The sequence below is a fragment of the Mesoplodon densirostris genome, chromosome 4, assembly GCF_025265405.1.
Source record: "Mesoplodon densirostris isolate mMesDen1 chromosome 4, mMesDen1 primary haplotype, whole genome shotgun sequence".
Taxonomy (NCBI): domain Eukaryota; kingdom Metazoa; phylum Chordata; class Mammalia; order Artiodactyla; family Ziphiidae; genus Mesoplodon; species Mesoplodon densirostris.
The window spans coordinates 117,875,674-117,891,195 of NC_082664.1; the positions used below are offsets into that span (position 1 = coordinate 117,875,674).

The 15,522-nt window shown below is 37.6% G+C and overlaps 1 protein-coding gene across 10 annotated transcripts in view; it reads right to left on the minus strand.

The window, feature by feature from the left end:
• The window catches only part of SCAPER (S-phase cyclin A associated protein in the ER), a 498,644-nt gene that overhangs the window by 410,968 nt on the left and 72,154 nt on the right, over positions 1–15,522 (minus strand). For all 10 annotated transcript variants that reach the window (XM_060096948.1, XM_060096953.1, XM_060096954.1 and 7 more), the window contains exon 5: positions 7,820–8,017. In XM_060096948.1, coding sequence (XP_059952931.1) covers positions 7,820–8,017 — 198 coding nt within the window. The remainder of the gene's footprint in view (positions 1–7,819; positions 8,018–15,522) is intronic.

The window sequence follows — 15,522 nt, forward strand, 5'->3', positions numbered from 1 at the left end:
AAAAAAATTCTCAGAAATTCAAGGAAATATTGAAGAAACTGCAATAGTAGTGGGAGACTAAAATATCTGTGTCTGACAGATCAAGGAGATTAAAAAAAGTAATAATTTGGAGTATGTAAATAGTAACTTTAAAAATATACTTATCAATTTCTATCTACAGAGAATCCACCTTACATATTGCTACCATGTCCAAAGGATATTTGCAAATACTTAGCTTCTTTACTTTCTCCACGTCTATCAGGCTTCTGCAATAGTCATTTCCTTCCCCATCCAGCTTAGGTTCCATGGTCCACTACTCGAACTACTCTCTTACCCTCTTCAGTCCTTTACTTTACTTCAGTCCTTTACACTGCATCTGCCTAAAAAATACCTACCCATGATTAATTCATCTACCCACCATCTTTGTGCATTTTTAGCAAGCGACTGAATGCTAAGTATAACTCAGGAGAGAGGAGAATCACATCACTGTGTAAACCAGTGTCTTCACCCCCAAAATCTATGTAGTCTCATTGCTTCACACAGCCTTTTGACATCTATTTACAGAGCATTTACTATGTTTCAACACCAGTTCCAAGAACTGATGATGGAGGGGTGAACAAGACAGTATGGTTTCTGTCCTCATGGAGCTTACTGTCTAGTAAGGGAGACAGATATAAAAACAACAAACTAAACAATTATGTAATTTCAATTGTGATAAGTGCTTCTAGGGAAAGTATTAAGAGTACAGTCGGGCCATACGCGCCCAAGCAGAACCCATGGATACCCAGGGCTGAATGTACTATGTCATTTTATGTAAGGGGCTTGAGCATCCATGGATATTGGTATCCACAGGGCAGGGGTTGGGAGAGAAGGTGTCCTGGAACCAATCCCCTGCAGATACTGAGGGACGACTGTATATTATAGGGGAACCTGGTTTAGTCTGAAATATCTGGATAGGCTCCCCCTGAGGAAGTGACACTTAAACTGAAACCTAAATTAAGAATAGAAATTAGGTAAAAGGAATGGGGGAGGGCTTCCCTGGTGGCGCAGTCGTTGAGAGTCCGCCTGCCGATGCAGGGGACACGGGTTCGTGCCCCGGTCCGGGAAGATCCCACATGCCGCGGAGCGGCTGGGCCCGTGAGCCATGGCCGCTGAGCCTGTGCGTCCGGAGCCTATGCTCCGCAATGGGAGAGGCCACAACAGTGAGAGGCCCGCGTACCGAAAAAAAAAAAAAAAAAAAAAAAAAGGGATGGGGGAGGTGAGGAGGTGCTGGGCAAGGAGAATCAGGGATTAGTGTTCTGGCAGAAAAATCAGAATGTGGAAATGTCTGAAGACTGGTGAGCACATGGCTTGTTTGACTAACTGAAAGAAGGCTGGTTTAAATGAGGCAGAAGGGAAGAGAGAAAAGTGGTGTGAAATGAAGTTAGCACCAATCAAGTCACTCAAGATTTGAAGGTCATGCTGAAGATTTTAATGCTCAGAGCAAAGGGAAACTTTTGAGGAGCTCTCATCAAAAAAATTAGAGCTTATTTTTGTGGTTTTTAAGTATCATTTTGTCTATAAGGTGGAGAATGGATTGGAAGGATGCAGGGAGTCCTGTTACAAGGTTTCAGTTGTAATCCAGGCATTTTTTACTGGTGGCTTGGACTAGAATGGTAGCAGTGGAGAATGAGAGAAGTGGACAGATAAGAAAGATTTAGTAAGTAATCTGAAAGAGGCTGATTCATTGGACAGTGGCTGGTGTGAGGTGAAGGGAAGAGGGGGGAAGAGAAATACATCTCCAGGTTTGGGGCAGAGGAAGTTACCATGAACTTGGTTTTATATACGTCAGTTTGACATGCTTGTGAAATATCCAAGTGGAGATGCCAACTAGGCAAGTTGGATATACAAGTCTGAAAATCAGAAGAAAGATATAGGCTAGACATATAAATTTAAGAATCATCAGAAAATGAAGAGTAAATTAAGCCATGGCATGGAGAAAATGCAGAGGGAGAAAGATGGTCTAAAAGGAGCCTTAATGACTTCTCAAAAGCTAAAGGTCAGGTGGAAAAGAAAAAGCCAATAAAGAGGAGGCAGAAGCAGCAGCCAACAAAGGAGGAAGAAAACTAGCAGAGGTTGTTCCATAAAAGCCAAAGAAGGGAGTGCTGTAAGAAGAGGGGAGTGGTCAACAGCATGAAATGTTACTCAGCGATCATGGAAGGGACTGAAAAACAGCCACTGGACTTTAATACTGAGTGACTTTAATAAGAACTTAACAGGAGTTCTGATGGGATGTGACACCAGGTTGGAGTAGACTAATGAGTACCCAGGAGAAAAGGAAATGAAGGTAGCAAATGTAGAAAGTTCTTCTAAGAAACTTGGTTAAGAAGGGGAGGAGGAAAATGGGGACTGGGAGAGTAGATGAAAGGATAAGTAAAGTAGAGAAAGGGTTTGGGGGTTTCTTCTTCTTGTTCTTATTTTTGTAGTTCAGAATGGAAGAGAAATAAGCATGTTGTATGCTGATGGGAAAAGAATCTAATTAGGAAAACTGAAGATACAGGAAAGAGAAGAATTTCCAATCTCAACTGTGACCTTCAAGGCTGCTGGGCAATCTTGTGGTTTCTATATGTTAGCCCTTTCATTCTCCATCACAATTATTTCAGACCTTTCCACTCTCTTCAAACTTCCAACCCCACACCTACTACTTTCCAAAATAAAAAGAGCAAAGAACCTATCAAATGGAATTTCAAATTCTTATCACAAATTTCCACCTTGATCCCATCTGTTCTTATCCCTCTTGAATGCCAAGTTGAACAGCTTTCTCTCAACTGCAGTCATTCTTAACCTATGCACCACTCCTACTTCTTCCATGGCTTTTGGGACATTCCTATTCTCCTATCTTCTTCCTACTTCTATAATGATTCCTTCTCTGTCCTGGACCTATATTCTTCTTTCTCCATCTGTGACTTCTCCTTTCAGCTAATTATAAAATTTATTTTCTTTTTATTGCGTGTCATACCTTTCTAAGCACTTTCTCACATCTCATTTTGATCCTTACTTGTTGAACTGAGAAGTCTCAACTATTGAGATATAAACATAGAATACTTTTATTTTTCCCCCATATAACTAACTACTCAGTTGAATACTAAACCTGCTGAGCATGCTCAGTGAAATTCCACTGTTTTTCAATCACATTCAATTATCAAAGCTTGGTTTTTAAATCCCAGCTACAGACAACCTGCCTATTAGCACAGGTGAGAATTACATGGCCTTTAGCAGATGCTTGTGGTGGGGAAGAACACAGCTTGTCCTCACTGTGTCTCTCCTCTCTTCCTCCTCTGTATCCCTTCAAACTCTCCTACATTCACAAACTTATGTCCTTGCCATAAGCGGAAGCTGTGGGAACAGAGCAATAGCCTACTTAATATAGATCTCACCAGTTATTAGTGGGATCAACTACAGTCATCAGCCAGTCCTTCTCCAGGGACTAAGGTGATACTGACCACCAAAAGAATCAAGTGCTGCCAGGCAGAGATGCATCCCTAATCTTTCTCTGAATCAATCTGAAGTCACTGGTCTCTACTGATCTCTGCAGTACATGGTAATTTCTGCACAGGGAACATTCATGGTTCTCTAGGCAGTGGTCAGGTTCACCCTGGCTCCCTCTGCCCAAGCAGTATCTGCCTCAACTCCAACAGAGGTTGGTATATTTTACCTAACCAAGTATCCCCACAGGAAGCCCCTATTACTCCAACATCTTCACTAATGTACACAATTCTACCCTCACATAAATCGTGAGATGCACTGGAGGTCTTCTTTACTTGGTCAATGACAAGTCCCATCCTATCTCCTTCTAAAGAAAGCATACTACCCTAAAGTCCCTTCAAGCCCAGCTGGCATGAGCTACTCCAGCAAGCTTATTATGCTATGAAATCTCTAAGGGAGATGTAGGTACCAGTCTCTATATTCAAGGATGCCCCCAATATTCCAGAGCCACACATCCAGTTCCCCCAGGTTGAAATGGAAAACAGGGAATGGAAAGTACAATATGTTCCCAGTATGCTTTCCCAAAAAATCTCTCAACATATTCCACAGGCACCAAAATCAGTACGGCAAAGATCCAGCCAGAGAACAAGATGCCGGTCTCCTGCAGCCATACATGCAAACTTCACAAGCAATTCACGCACCACATCAAACTTCATTAACTGTGCACTCCCCAAAAGGAATCTCCCCCTATCCCACTTTATATGGAAGAAGGGGAAATGCAGTGGTGATGGTCAGAGCACAGCTTTGCTGGAAAAGTCAGTTCTTAACAAGTCATGCAGTGAAGTAGCTGATGGCATAACAGGAATGCCTTTAAACGAAAAAAATGAGAAATTTAGCCTCTTGATTAAAGAGATTGGCTCTGGTCAGCAATCTTGGTTGATACAGTTAAGATACTTTTTCATGCTGTACTTATCATGTGAATTACATAATACAGGAGTTATTAACTGCATTTTACATATGAGACAAAGAACTGAACTGTGGTTACTTAACAAAGGCGTTGCACAAAAATCACAAAGAAGGATAAATATTATCAGTAAATCAACAAAGGCTGAATGCACCTGTACAATGAGGATCTATAAAATGAGGGTTATACATCTTACAAAGGTACTAATCAAATGAGATAATGGATAGAAATGCTGAGAATGAGAGTGAACAAAACAAAATGAGAATAAAATAAATGAGAATAAATAATAAATAAATAAATAAATAAATAAATAAATAAATAAAATGAGAATAGAACAAAACAAAAATAGAACTCCAGTTATTATATACCCAGCACATGGATAAAGCAAATATTAAACTGTATATTTTTACATCACCACCTGTAAGTCCTAGATGGGGAGAGGAGCAGAGTTGGGTATGAAATTAACTTTTAAGCTCCAGATTTTATTTCTCAGCATAAACCTTTGAGCATCTTGACACAGTACAAAGAATAGAGAACACATTTCTACTCCTCTGTCAAAATCTTCTCCATTCTTTCTTTCTTTTTTAATTTAAAAAAATATATTTATTTATTTATTTATTTTTGGCTGTGTTGGATCTTCATTGCTGTACATGGGCTTTCTCTAGTTGCGGTGAGCAGGGGCTACTCTTCGTTTTGGTGCGTGGGCTTCTCATTGTGGTGGCTTCTCTTGTTGCGGAGCACAGGCTCTAAGCACACGGGCTTCAGTAGCTGTGGTACGTGGGCTCAGTAGTTGTGGCTCACAGGCTCTAGAGCACAGGCTCAGTAGTTGTGGTGCACAGGCTTAGTTGCTCTGCGGCATGTGGGATCTTCCCGGACCAGGGATCGAACCCGTGTCCCCTGGATTGGCAGGCGGATTCTTAACCACTGTGCCACCAGGGAAGTCCCTATATTGCATTATTTTACTTTGTATTTGAAAATTCTCATAATAAAAAGTTAAAAATTAAAAGAAATATTTTTAAATCTTCTCCATTCTTGTAATGTATACTGTTTTTTTGGGGTGTGTGTTAGTTTCTGCTTTATAACAAAGTGAATCAGTTATACATATACATATGTTCCCATATCTCTTCCCTCTTGCATCTGCCTCCCTCCCACCCTCCCTATCCCACCCCTCCAGGTGGTCACAAAGCACCAAGCTGATCTCCCTGTGCTATGCGGTTGCTTCCCACTAGCTATCTACCTTACATTTGGTAGTGTATATATGTCCATGCCTCTCTCTCGCTTTGTCACAGCTTACTCTTCCCGCTCCCCATATCCTCAAGTCCATTCTCTAGTAGGTCAGTGTCTTTATTCCTGTCTTACCCCTAGGTTCTTCATGACATTTTTTTTCTTAAATTCCATATATATGTGTTAGCATATGGTATTTGTCTTTCTCTTTCTGACTTATTCTGTATACTGAGGCAAATTATCTACAACTTGCACAACCAATTTCTATTACTGTTAAACTTTCACAAAGCTTTGACAGGACTGAAAATAAAAGCTACACTGTCTTTGTTTCATAGATATGTTGATTTGTATCATATATATATTTTTTTCTTTTTTTTTGCGGTATGCGGGCCTCTCACTCTTGTGGCCTCTCCCGTTGCGGAGCACAGGCTCCGGACGCGCAGGCTCAGCGGCCATGGCTCACGGGCCCAGCCGCTCCACAGCATGTGGGATCTTCCCAGACCGGGGCACGAACCCATGTCCCCTGCATCAGCAGGCAGACTCTCAACCACTGTGCCATGAGGGAAGCCCTTGTATCATATTTTAGATTCCACATATAAGTGATATCATATGGTATGTGTCTTTCTCTTTCACTAGAGATGATAATCTCTAGGTCCACCAATGTTGCTGCAAATGTCATTATTTCATTCTTTTTGATGGCTGAGTAATATTCCATTGCATATATATAATAAATTTTTTTTAAAAAAGCTACACTGTCTAATGGCAAGTCTAGCTTCCCTGAATACAGTATCAGAGATAGGTGCAAGAGTTTCTGCTCATCACAGAGACATGGTTGCAATTGGTCCAACTCACTTCTATAAAGAAGTATACATTTGACAAATTTGATTTCTTCAGTCAATCTTTTGTTATTTTTAATCACAAAATCAAAGAATCTGCTGATCTTATTGATCTCTAGGGATGACCTAAAGATTATCTAGGCCCACATGCTCATTTTATATAAGAAACAATAACCCAAAATTAAATCCAATAGTGTTTTCTACCACAACATGCTGATTCATTCCACCCCAATGATATGATTTTCCTTAAAAATATTTTTCTTAAAACATAAAAAGTTTTACATGCTGATAGTAACAATATTAATTGTGACAACTAAAGCATAAATTTGGGTGATTTCAATCACTGTTCATTCTGAAAACTGTTTCTGAAGAGTCATATTTTTAGGCTAGTTTAAAACATTTTGGCTGTTTCCAATTTTAGAGGAAACATAGCTGTTGTGTCAACATGTAACTTTGCTTTGACCCTTCGAATATTTCAAAGGTTAAACAATGAATTCCAGGATTTTCAACCATGTTCACTGTAGAAACAGAAGCTACCTCTGTAATATTTCTATGATGATATATCGTTCTGGTTTTTCTCAAAATAATTTTATTTAATATAAACTAATACAGTACATAGTTTGTATCTACTAAAAGGCCAGACTTTCTAGTGAAATTTTAGAGCCAGATTATGCTATGTGTCTGTTTAATATACTATTACAAATACAAGGTTATCTAAAATTAGAAAACACACCTTACAATGACATCCTAATCCCGCCCAGGATTGTTTATGGTTAGCCAACAATCTCACTTTTCCCTGATCACAGTGAATTAGAAGAGTGATAAGTATCTCAACAGAAAAGGAGCAATGTCCAATTAAAGACATTAAACAGGAAACCAAAGAATGTGAAAATCTCACTAATGCCACCTACAGTACCAATGGAGAACACAGATAAGAGAGATTTTTTAATAAATTGTGTGTACGTGTACTTATCCTTTAATTTCTTGCCTAGGACTATGTATCAAGACAACTTTCTACCAAATCTTGCACAGAATATAAAAGTGAATAATGAGGTAATGCAAACAACAACAAGGGTACTCTTGAAAAATCAAAACAAAGAAAAACCTGACACACTCACAGAAGCAGAGAGTAGAACAGTGGTTGCAAGTGATAGGGGAAATAGGGAGATGTTGGTCAAAGGGTACAGACTTTCAGTTATAAGATGAATAAGTTCTGCAGATCTAGCGTATAGCATGGAGACTACAGTTATTATTAAAGTACTGTATACTGAGGCAAATTATCGAGTCAGATGCAGCAAAAATTGGAGAATCTGACTTCAAATGGATTACAAAGCCTCAAAGCAAACCTTACCTTACATTCCACCACACTCTGATCTGATTCACAAGTTACATAGATTTCATCTACTGCCCGGCGAAGATTGTCAAAAAGAAATGCCCAGTATCGAGCTCTTAGATCAACTTTCCGAGGGTGCCTTGTTTTAGTGGGACTTTTATCAAAGTGTTTATCTCCAGTTGTAGATGACGTTATTTTACAGTCTACTGTAGTGTTCTGATGAAATAAAACAAAACATGAAAAAATATTTTTAAAAGCCTCTAGAAACTGGATTTTTGTATAAATCAAATTTTTCAACATAAATACTTAAAAACATGACATTCTTCTTTTTAGCTTATATCACACTGAATTCATCAAAACAAAACTTCTCAACTTAAATAAAAGCAGCAGGTTTGTAAGGTCAATTACATGTTTCATTGAAGATTAGGATGATTTTAATGGTGAACAGACTCAGTCAAAAAGGAGCACTAAAGTGGCTCCTGATTTACTTAAATATGTGTATGGCACATTTACATACAGTAACAAATAACAGATACTAATTTCAACATTTTGAAATTACCTGTGTATATTCTTTTCATTTAGAAATGACATCTCCTATACTTATATTCAGTTACTTAGTTTTATTTTAAACCTTTTTCCACTAAAAGTAAAAATATATAAATACAAAACAATTTACTAGAAAAGAACACTGATGAATAAAACTAAGCATCAGCTACAGAGCAGACTCAGCAAATAAAGTAACTATAGTATTCATATGACCCAATCTTTCCTCAGTTGCACAGGCGGACTTTGAAAATACAGGATTATATTCTATACTTTTATAGACTGTACCAAAGAATCATTCCCCCACAAACAGGAGTGTGAAGTTTACATAAAGACCTGAACTTCTCACTAGAAGTACAAAGGAGTTGCTTATCTCTCTGTGGCTACTTAAACTGATAAATAAATAAATACTAACCTTGTACTACAGTTACAACAACAAACAATCTCAAGTTTCTTTGGGTTGTTTTGTATGTGTGTATGTCATTCCTGTTAGCTTGTTTGTTTTTCCTTTTCATAGAAGAGCCCCAGAGTGAAGAATATCCAAAATAGAAGCTAATACTCTCCTGTTTTGTTTTAGGCTTCGGCCTTCAATGTAACAGTGATTCCTATACTTCAAAAATCTTTTATAGCCAACGTCGGTTTATATAGAATCTTCACTATCAAAAGTCAAGCAAACAAAACATATATACGCACAAAGACATGCACACTTAAGAGGCTGAGGTGGAGCTGCTCATCCTCCTTCCACAGTCCCCCATCCAGACTAAGGTTGTCAGACTCAGCAAATAAAAATTAGTAAATATTTTATCTGACAGCCTTAGTCCAGGTCCAAATTCTCAACACACAAGCAATAAAATTTAAAGTAATCATCAACAACCCACAAAACCTTTGCTTCAACGGCTCTCCAAGCACTTTCCAACCCTAATAGTAAATGATAAATCATGATGGCAAATATCCCCTCACACAAATTTTAAAGTATGTATTATTAGCTCTACTTTACAGCTTAGAAAATTGAGATTTAGAGGCTGATTTGTCCAAGATCACATAGCCACCGGAGACTATCTTCCGGTTAGAGCTCTGCAATTACACCACTGACTTCCCATTACACTGCACCCCAAGGCCCTGTGCTAACAACCCTTTACCGAATATTCCAGACCACCTCACTTCTCTTCCTATATACCACCCAAAGTTAAAATTAACTTGAATTTTCCTGAATTATACTTCCTTCACAAACTTCTTAGAGTGATCAGCAAAACACTAGCAGCTTCCTGTGAATTCAGATCCTAATCTTATAAAATTCTCAAAAATAATTTAACTCATCTTCACCCATTTATGCATTTACCCTATCATGCACCCATATGTATACAATTCAAATACTTTAACCAACCTTTCTTAAAATGTAGAACAGGCAAAACTGCTATTAGGTTAGCTATTAGGTTAAGATGTTTCTATTCTCCGTGATTGCTCTATGTGAGGCTCTTACTAAGAAAGACTCCAGAAAGGCAGAAACTACAGCTAGGTAATTCCATCTGAAGGGCAATGGACTATACAAATTTGACATTTAAGCTTGACAAAAATAGTAATACTTTATATTTGCACATTTATTTACATTTTATGAAGGGCTTTTGAAAACATATCATTTAATCATCACAACAAACTATAAAGACAGGACAAATATTGAAGTATTATTCCTATTTTGTAGATGACAAAATTAATAAGATTCAATTTCTTGACCAAGTCAAAAGGCTGAGTGACAGAACTGGGACCAGAACCGAGTCTTCCAACTTCTGCTCCAATGTTCATAAAGCATTTCACATAGCACCTAGCACACAGTAGTACCCATATAATGTTAGGTATGATTATAGTGGGAAAGATAAAGAGGTGAAGAAATATGCTCACAGAAAAATGTGAATAAACTAATGGTAAAATTGCCAAACTTGTGAAGAAAGGTAGAAGAAGCATATCAAATTGTAGAGGCTGATAAGTTTGTAGAGTTTCAAAATACAGTGCTCTTACCTACCACTGATAAAAGTAACAGCAGTGATAATAATAATTGCAGTGGCATCTAATATTCATGTCATACTTGCTATGTGCCAGACACTGTGCTAAGTGCTTTCCATACAGTTATACTTCATTTAATCTTTGAAGCAATTTTATATCACAGTTACTATTACTAGTTCCATTTTATAGAGGAGAAAAATGAGGTTTAGCTAAATTAAATGATAAACCCAAGGTCTCACACTAAGTAAGAGACAAAGCCAAGATTCAAAATCAGGTAACTATCCCATTGTTACTGTGCCTTACTGTGCCTGTTTCCAAGACATTCAACAGAAGACAAAGCAATCTAAACTTTTGGAAAAAGCTAGACACAACTGAATCTCATGTTTTAAATAAAATTCAATGTAACAAATGTTATACTATTTTAATCAATCACTTTTGAGAGAAAAAGAGGAAAAAAGAAAGAAAGGAGAGGGAAAGGGGAAGGAGGAAATTGAGATTTTTGACTCACCTCTCTTAGAACTCTCGTCAACTCCCCTGAGAATCTGAAGAAATCTATGGACCTAAACCTCTGACAACAACTTGTCTTTTTATTGTCTCCATATTTAGTCTTTTCCAGAATGTCCGAAGGTTGGAATCATACAGTATGCAGCCTTTTCAGATTGGCTTCTTTTACTTAATAATATGCAATTAATTTCCTCCATGTCATTTCATGGCCTGATAGCTCATTTCCTTTTAGAGCTGAATGTACCACAGTTTATTTATCCATTCACCTACTGAAGGATATATTGGTTGCTTCCAGATTTGGCGATTATGAAAAAGGCTGCTATAAACATCCATGTGCATGTTTTTGTTTAGACATAAGTTTTCAACTCATCTACATATATACCAAGGGCATGACTGCTGATCACAAGGTAAGAGTATGTTTACTTTTATTAAGAAACTGCCAAACTGTCTTCCAAAGTGGCTGAATTTCCACTCTGAATTCCCACCAACATTGAATGAGAGTTTCTGTGGCTCTTCATCCTCACCAGCATTTGGAGTTATCAGTGTTCCCAATTTTGGTCATTCTAATAGGTGTGCGGTGGTAGCTCATTGTTTTAATTTGCATTTCCCTGATGACATATGATGTGGCACACTTTTTCATATGCTTATCTGCCATCTGTACATCCTCTTTGGTGAGGTGTCTGTTAAGGTCTTTGGCTCATTTTTCAATCAGGTTCTTTCTTACTGTTGAGTTTTTATAAGAGTCCTTTGTGTATTTTGGATAACAGTCTTTTATCAGATATCTTTTTCCAAATATTTTCTCCCAAGTCTGTGACTTGTCTTCTCATTCTCTTGACATTGTCTTTTGCAGAACAGAAGTTTCTAATTTTAAAGAAATCCAGCTTATCATTGATTTCTTTCAGAGATCATGCCTTTGATACTGTACCTTAAAAGTCATCACCATATTCAAGGTCATTTAGGTTTTCTCCTATGTTATTGTCTAGGAGTTTTATACTTCTGCATTTATGGTCAACAGTCCATTTTGAGTTAATTTTTGTGAAGAATGTGAGGTCTGTGTCCAGATTCTTTTTTTTTTTTTTTTTTTTTTTTTGTCATATGGATGTTCCAGCACCATTTGTTGAAAAGACTACCTTTGCTACATTGTATTGCCTTTGCTCCTTTGTCAAAGATCAGTCGACTAATTACATGGGTACATTTCTGGGCTTTCTATTCTGTCCCATATATCTATTTGTCTTTTCTTTTGCCAATATCACACTGCCTTGATTACTGTAGCTTTATAGTAAGTCTTGAAGTTGGTTAGTGTCAGTCCTCCAACTTTGCTCTTCTCCTTCAATATTTTGTTGCCTATTCTGGGTCTTTTGCCTCTCCATATAAACTTTAGAATAAGTTTATTGATATCTACAAAATAATTTGCTGGGATTTATTGAATATATTCTTCAACCTGGGAAGAAATGACATCTTGACCATATTGAGTCTTCCTATTTGTCAACATGGAATGTCTCTCCATTTATTTAGCTCTTTGAGTTCACTCATCAGAGTTTTATAGCTTTCCTCATATAGATCTTATACATATTGTTAGGTTTATACCTACCTATTTAATTTTGGGGAGTGCTGATATAAATGGTATTGTGGGGTTTTTTTAAAGATTTATTTTATTATTTTATTTATTTATTTATTTATTTTGGCTGTGTCGGGTTTTCGTTGAGGCATGCGGGATCTTTCATTGCGGCATGCAGGCTCTTCATTGTGGTGTGCGGGCTTCTCTCCAGTTGTGGCATGTGGATTTTCTCTCTCTAGTTGTGGTGCGTGGGCTCCAGGGCATGTTGGCCCTGTAGTTTGCAGCATGTGAGCTCTCTTGTTGAGGTGCACGAGCTCACTAGTTGTGGCACACAGGCTTAGTTAGTTGCCCTGCAGCATGTGGGATCTTAGTTCCCTGACCAGGGATCAAACCCTGCATTGTAAGGCAGCTTCTTTACCACTGGACCACCAGAGAAGTCCCAATGGTATTGTATTTTTAATTTCAAATACCACTTTTTCATTGCTGGTACACAGGAAAGCAACTGACTTTTTTATGTGATTCTTGTATCTTGCAACCTTCTGTTATCAATTATTAGTTATAGGAGTTTTTTTGGTTGATTCTTTCAAATTTCTTACATAGATGATCATGTCATCTACGAACAAAGACAGTTTTATTTCTTCCTTCCCAATCTGTATACCTTTTATTTCCTTTTCTTGTCTTATTGCATTAGCTAGAACTTCCATTACAATGTTGAAAAACAATGGTGAAAGGGGACATCCTTACCTCATAACTGATCTTAATGGGAAAGCTTCTAGTTTCTCCCATTAAGTATCATGTTAACTGTAGGGTTTTGTATTTTTTTTAATTAAGTTGAAGAAGTTCCCCTCTATTCCTAGTTTACTAAAAGATTTTTATCATCTTTTCTAGGTGTAGAATTTTGTCAAAGTTTTTTTCTGCATCATTGATATAAAACTAGGTTTTTTCTTTTTTATCCTGTTGTTGTGATGAATTCCACTGATTTATTTTAAATTATGAACCAACCTTGCACCTCTGGGATAAATCCCACTTGCTCATGGTGTATCATTCTTTTTATTGTGGGATATGATTTGCTAATATTTTGTTGAGGATTTTTATATCTATGTTTGTAAGAGTCACTGGTCTGCAGTTTTCTTGTAACGTCTTTGTCTGGTTTTGGTGTTAGAATAATGCTGGCCTCATAAAATGAGTTAGGAAGTATTCCCTCTGCTTCTACCCTCTAAAATGGATTGTAAAGAACTGGTATAATTTCTTCCTTAAATGCTTGGTAGAATTCAACAGTGAATCCACCTGGGCCTGGTACTTTCTGTTCTGAAAGGTTATTAATTATTGATTTAATTTCTTTAATACATTTAGGCCTACTCGGAGTGTCTATTTCATCTTGAGTGACTTTTAACAGATTATGTCTTTCAAGCTATCAGTCCATTTCGGCCTGGTTATCAAATCTGTGGCAAAGAGTTGTTCATGATATTCTTTTATTGTCCTTTTAATGCCCATGGGATCTGTACTGAAATGAATAAGTAGGGACATGCAATAGGACTTTGGGACAGTACTATCCATATGAGGTTAGCGGTCATAAGTGTCAAAAGAGCCTTTCAACATAAATGATACTTTTCTCCTGCCACTTTCAAATGCATGGGGCGCAGAGCAGAATAGGCAGAAAAGTGGCTGTAACGAGGACAAGTCTGTCAAGTGTGTACTACCAAGGGGCAGGGTAGCCAGACAGTTGGGAGAGTGGGCAAGAAGGTCATTATGACAGACAAACCATAGAATCTCAGGTGGATATCCAGGAAAGTGTGGTCACATGGAGGATGAGGGATAATGAAAGGGTGATAGGATCAGTAAATTACAGATTGCATGGGGTTGAAGAATTGTTAGAGTCACATGATCACAGAGAATAAGGCAGGAGGAGAGGTGAGTTGTGATTTGGGATTTACCTAAAACATGTGAGTTGGGATTTACCTAAAACAAGAAGGTAAAGGGAACGTGCAGGGAAGAGAGGAACAAAGAAAATTTTGCTGATGGTAAACCTACTTCTAGAGGGGCAAAGTTGTAGGATTTCACAAGTAATCCAGAGGCATTTCCCTGATTACTACTGAAACTGAGCATCTTTTCACAGGTTTACAGGCTATTCAGGTTTCCCCCATTTTTTATTGGGTTATTTGTCCTTTTTCTGATGAATTTTAGCTCTTTATGAAGTCTTTGAGGAATGGTATCTTCTCCCAGTCAATCTCACCTTTAACTTTGTTTAAGTGAGTTTTTTAGTTTATAAATTTAATTTTGATATAACATATCCATCAGTTATGCTTTTTGTCTTGTCTAGGAAAGCCTATTCTAATTCAAGGTCAAAAAAATATCCTTCCAGATAATCTTAATTTTTTTGTTTTCTCATTTGGTCTTTAGCCCATCAATAATTTTTTTTATATTACATGAAAATATCCTTATATTTTATTTGTAATTTAACTGCATTACAGTCAGAGAACATGTTGTGTCTGACTTCTATATTCTTGTCTGACTTCTATTTACTGAGACTTCTTTATAACCTAGGATGTGATCAATTTTTGCATATGCTTTGTGTACACTATTTGAGTGCCAATAAATATACACATATACATACATACATATACATACATATATGTATATGTATTTATATGAGATCAATCATAATTGTATCTTTTTTTTTCTTTTTGCGGTATGCGGGCCTCTCACTGTTGTGGCCTCTCCCGTTGCGGAGCACAGGCTCCGGATGCGCAGGCCCAGCGGCCATGGCTCACGGGCCCAGCCGCTCCGCGGCATATGGGATCCTCCCAGACCGGGGCACGAACCCGTATCCCCTGCATCGGCAGGCGGACTCTCAACCACTGCGCCACCAGGGAGGCCCCATAATTGTATCTTAATTCTATATTCTTGCTATTTATTCCTGCTTGATCAGTTTCTGAGTAAGGGATATGAATATTTACCACTATGATCATGAATACACTTTTCTCCTTGTAATTCTGTTAGTTTGGGCTTTAAATATTTCAAGCCTATGCTGTTAGGTACCTAAAAGTTCTGTACTTTTATACTTTTTGGATGATTATTCTTTTCACCATTATATAATTTCTATCTTTCTGTAATCAAT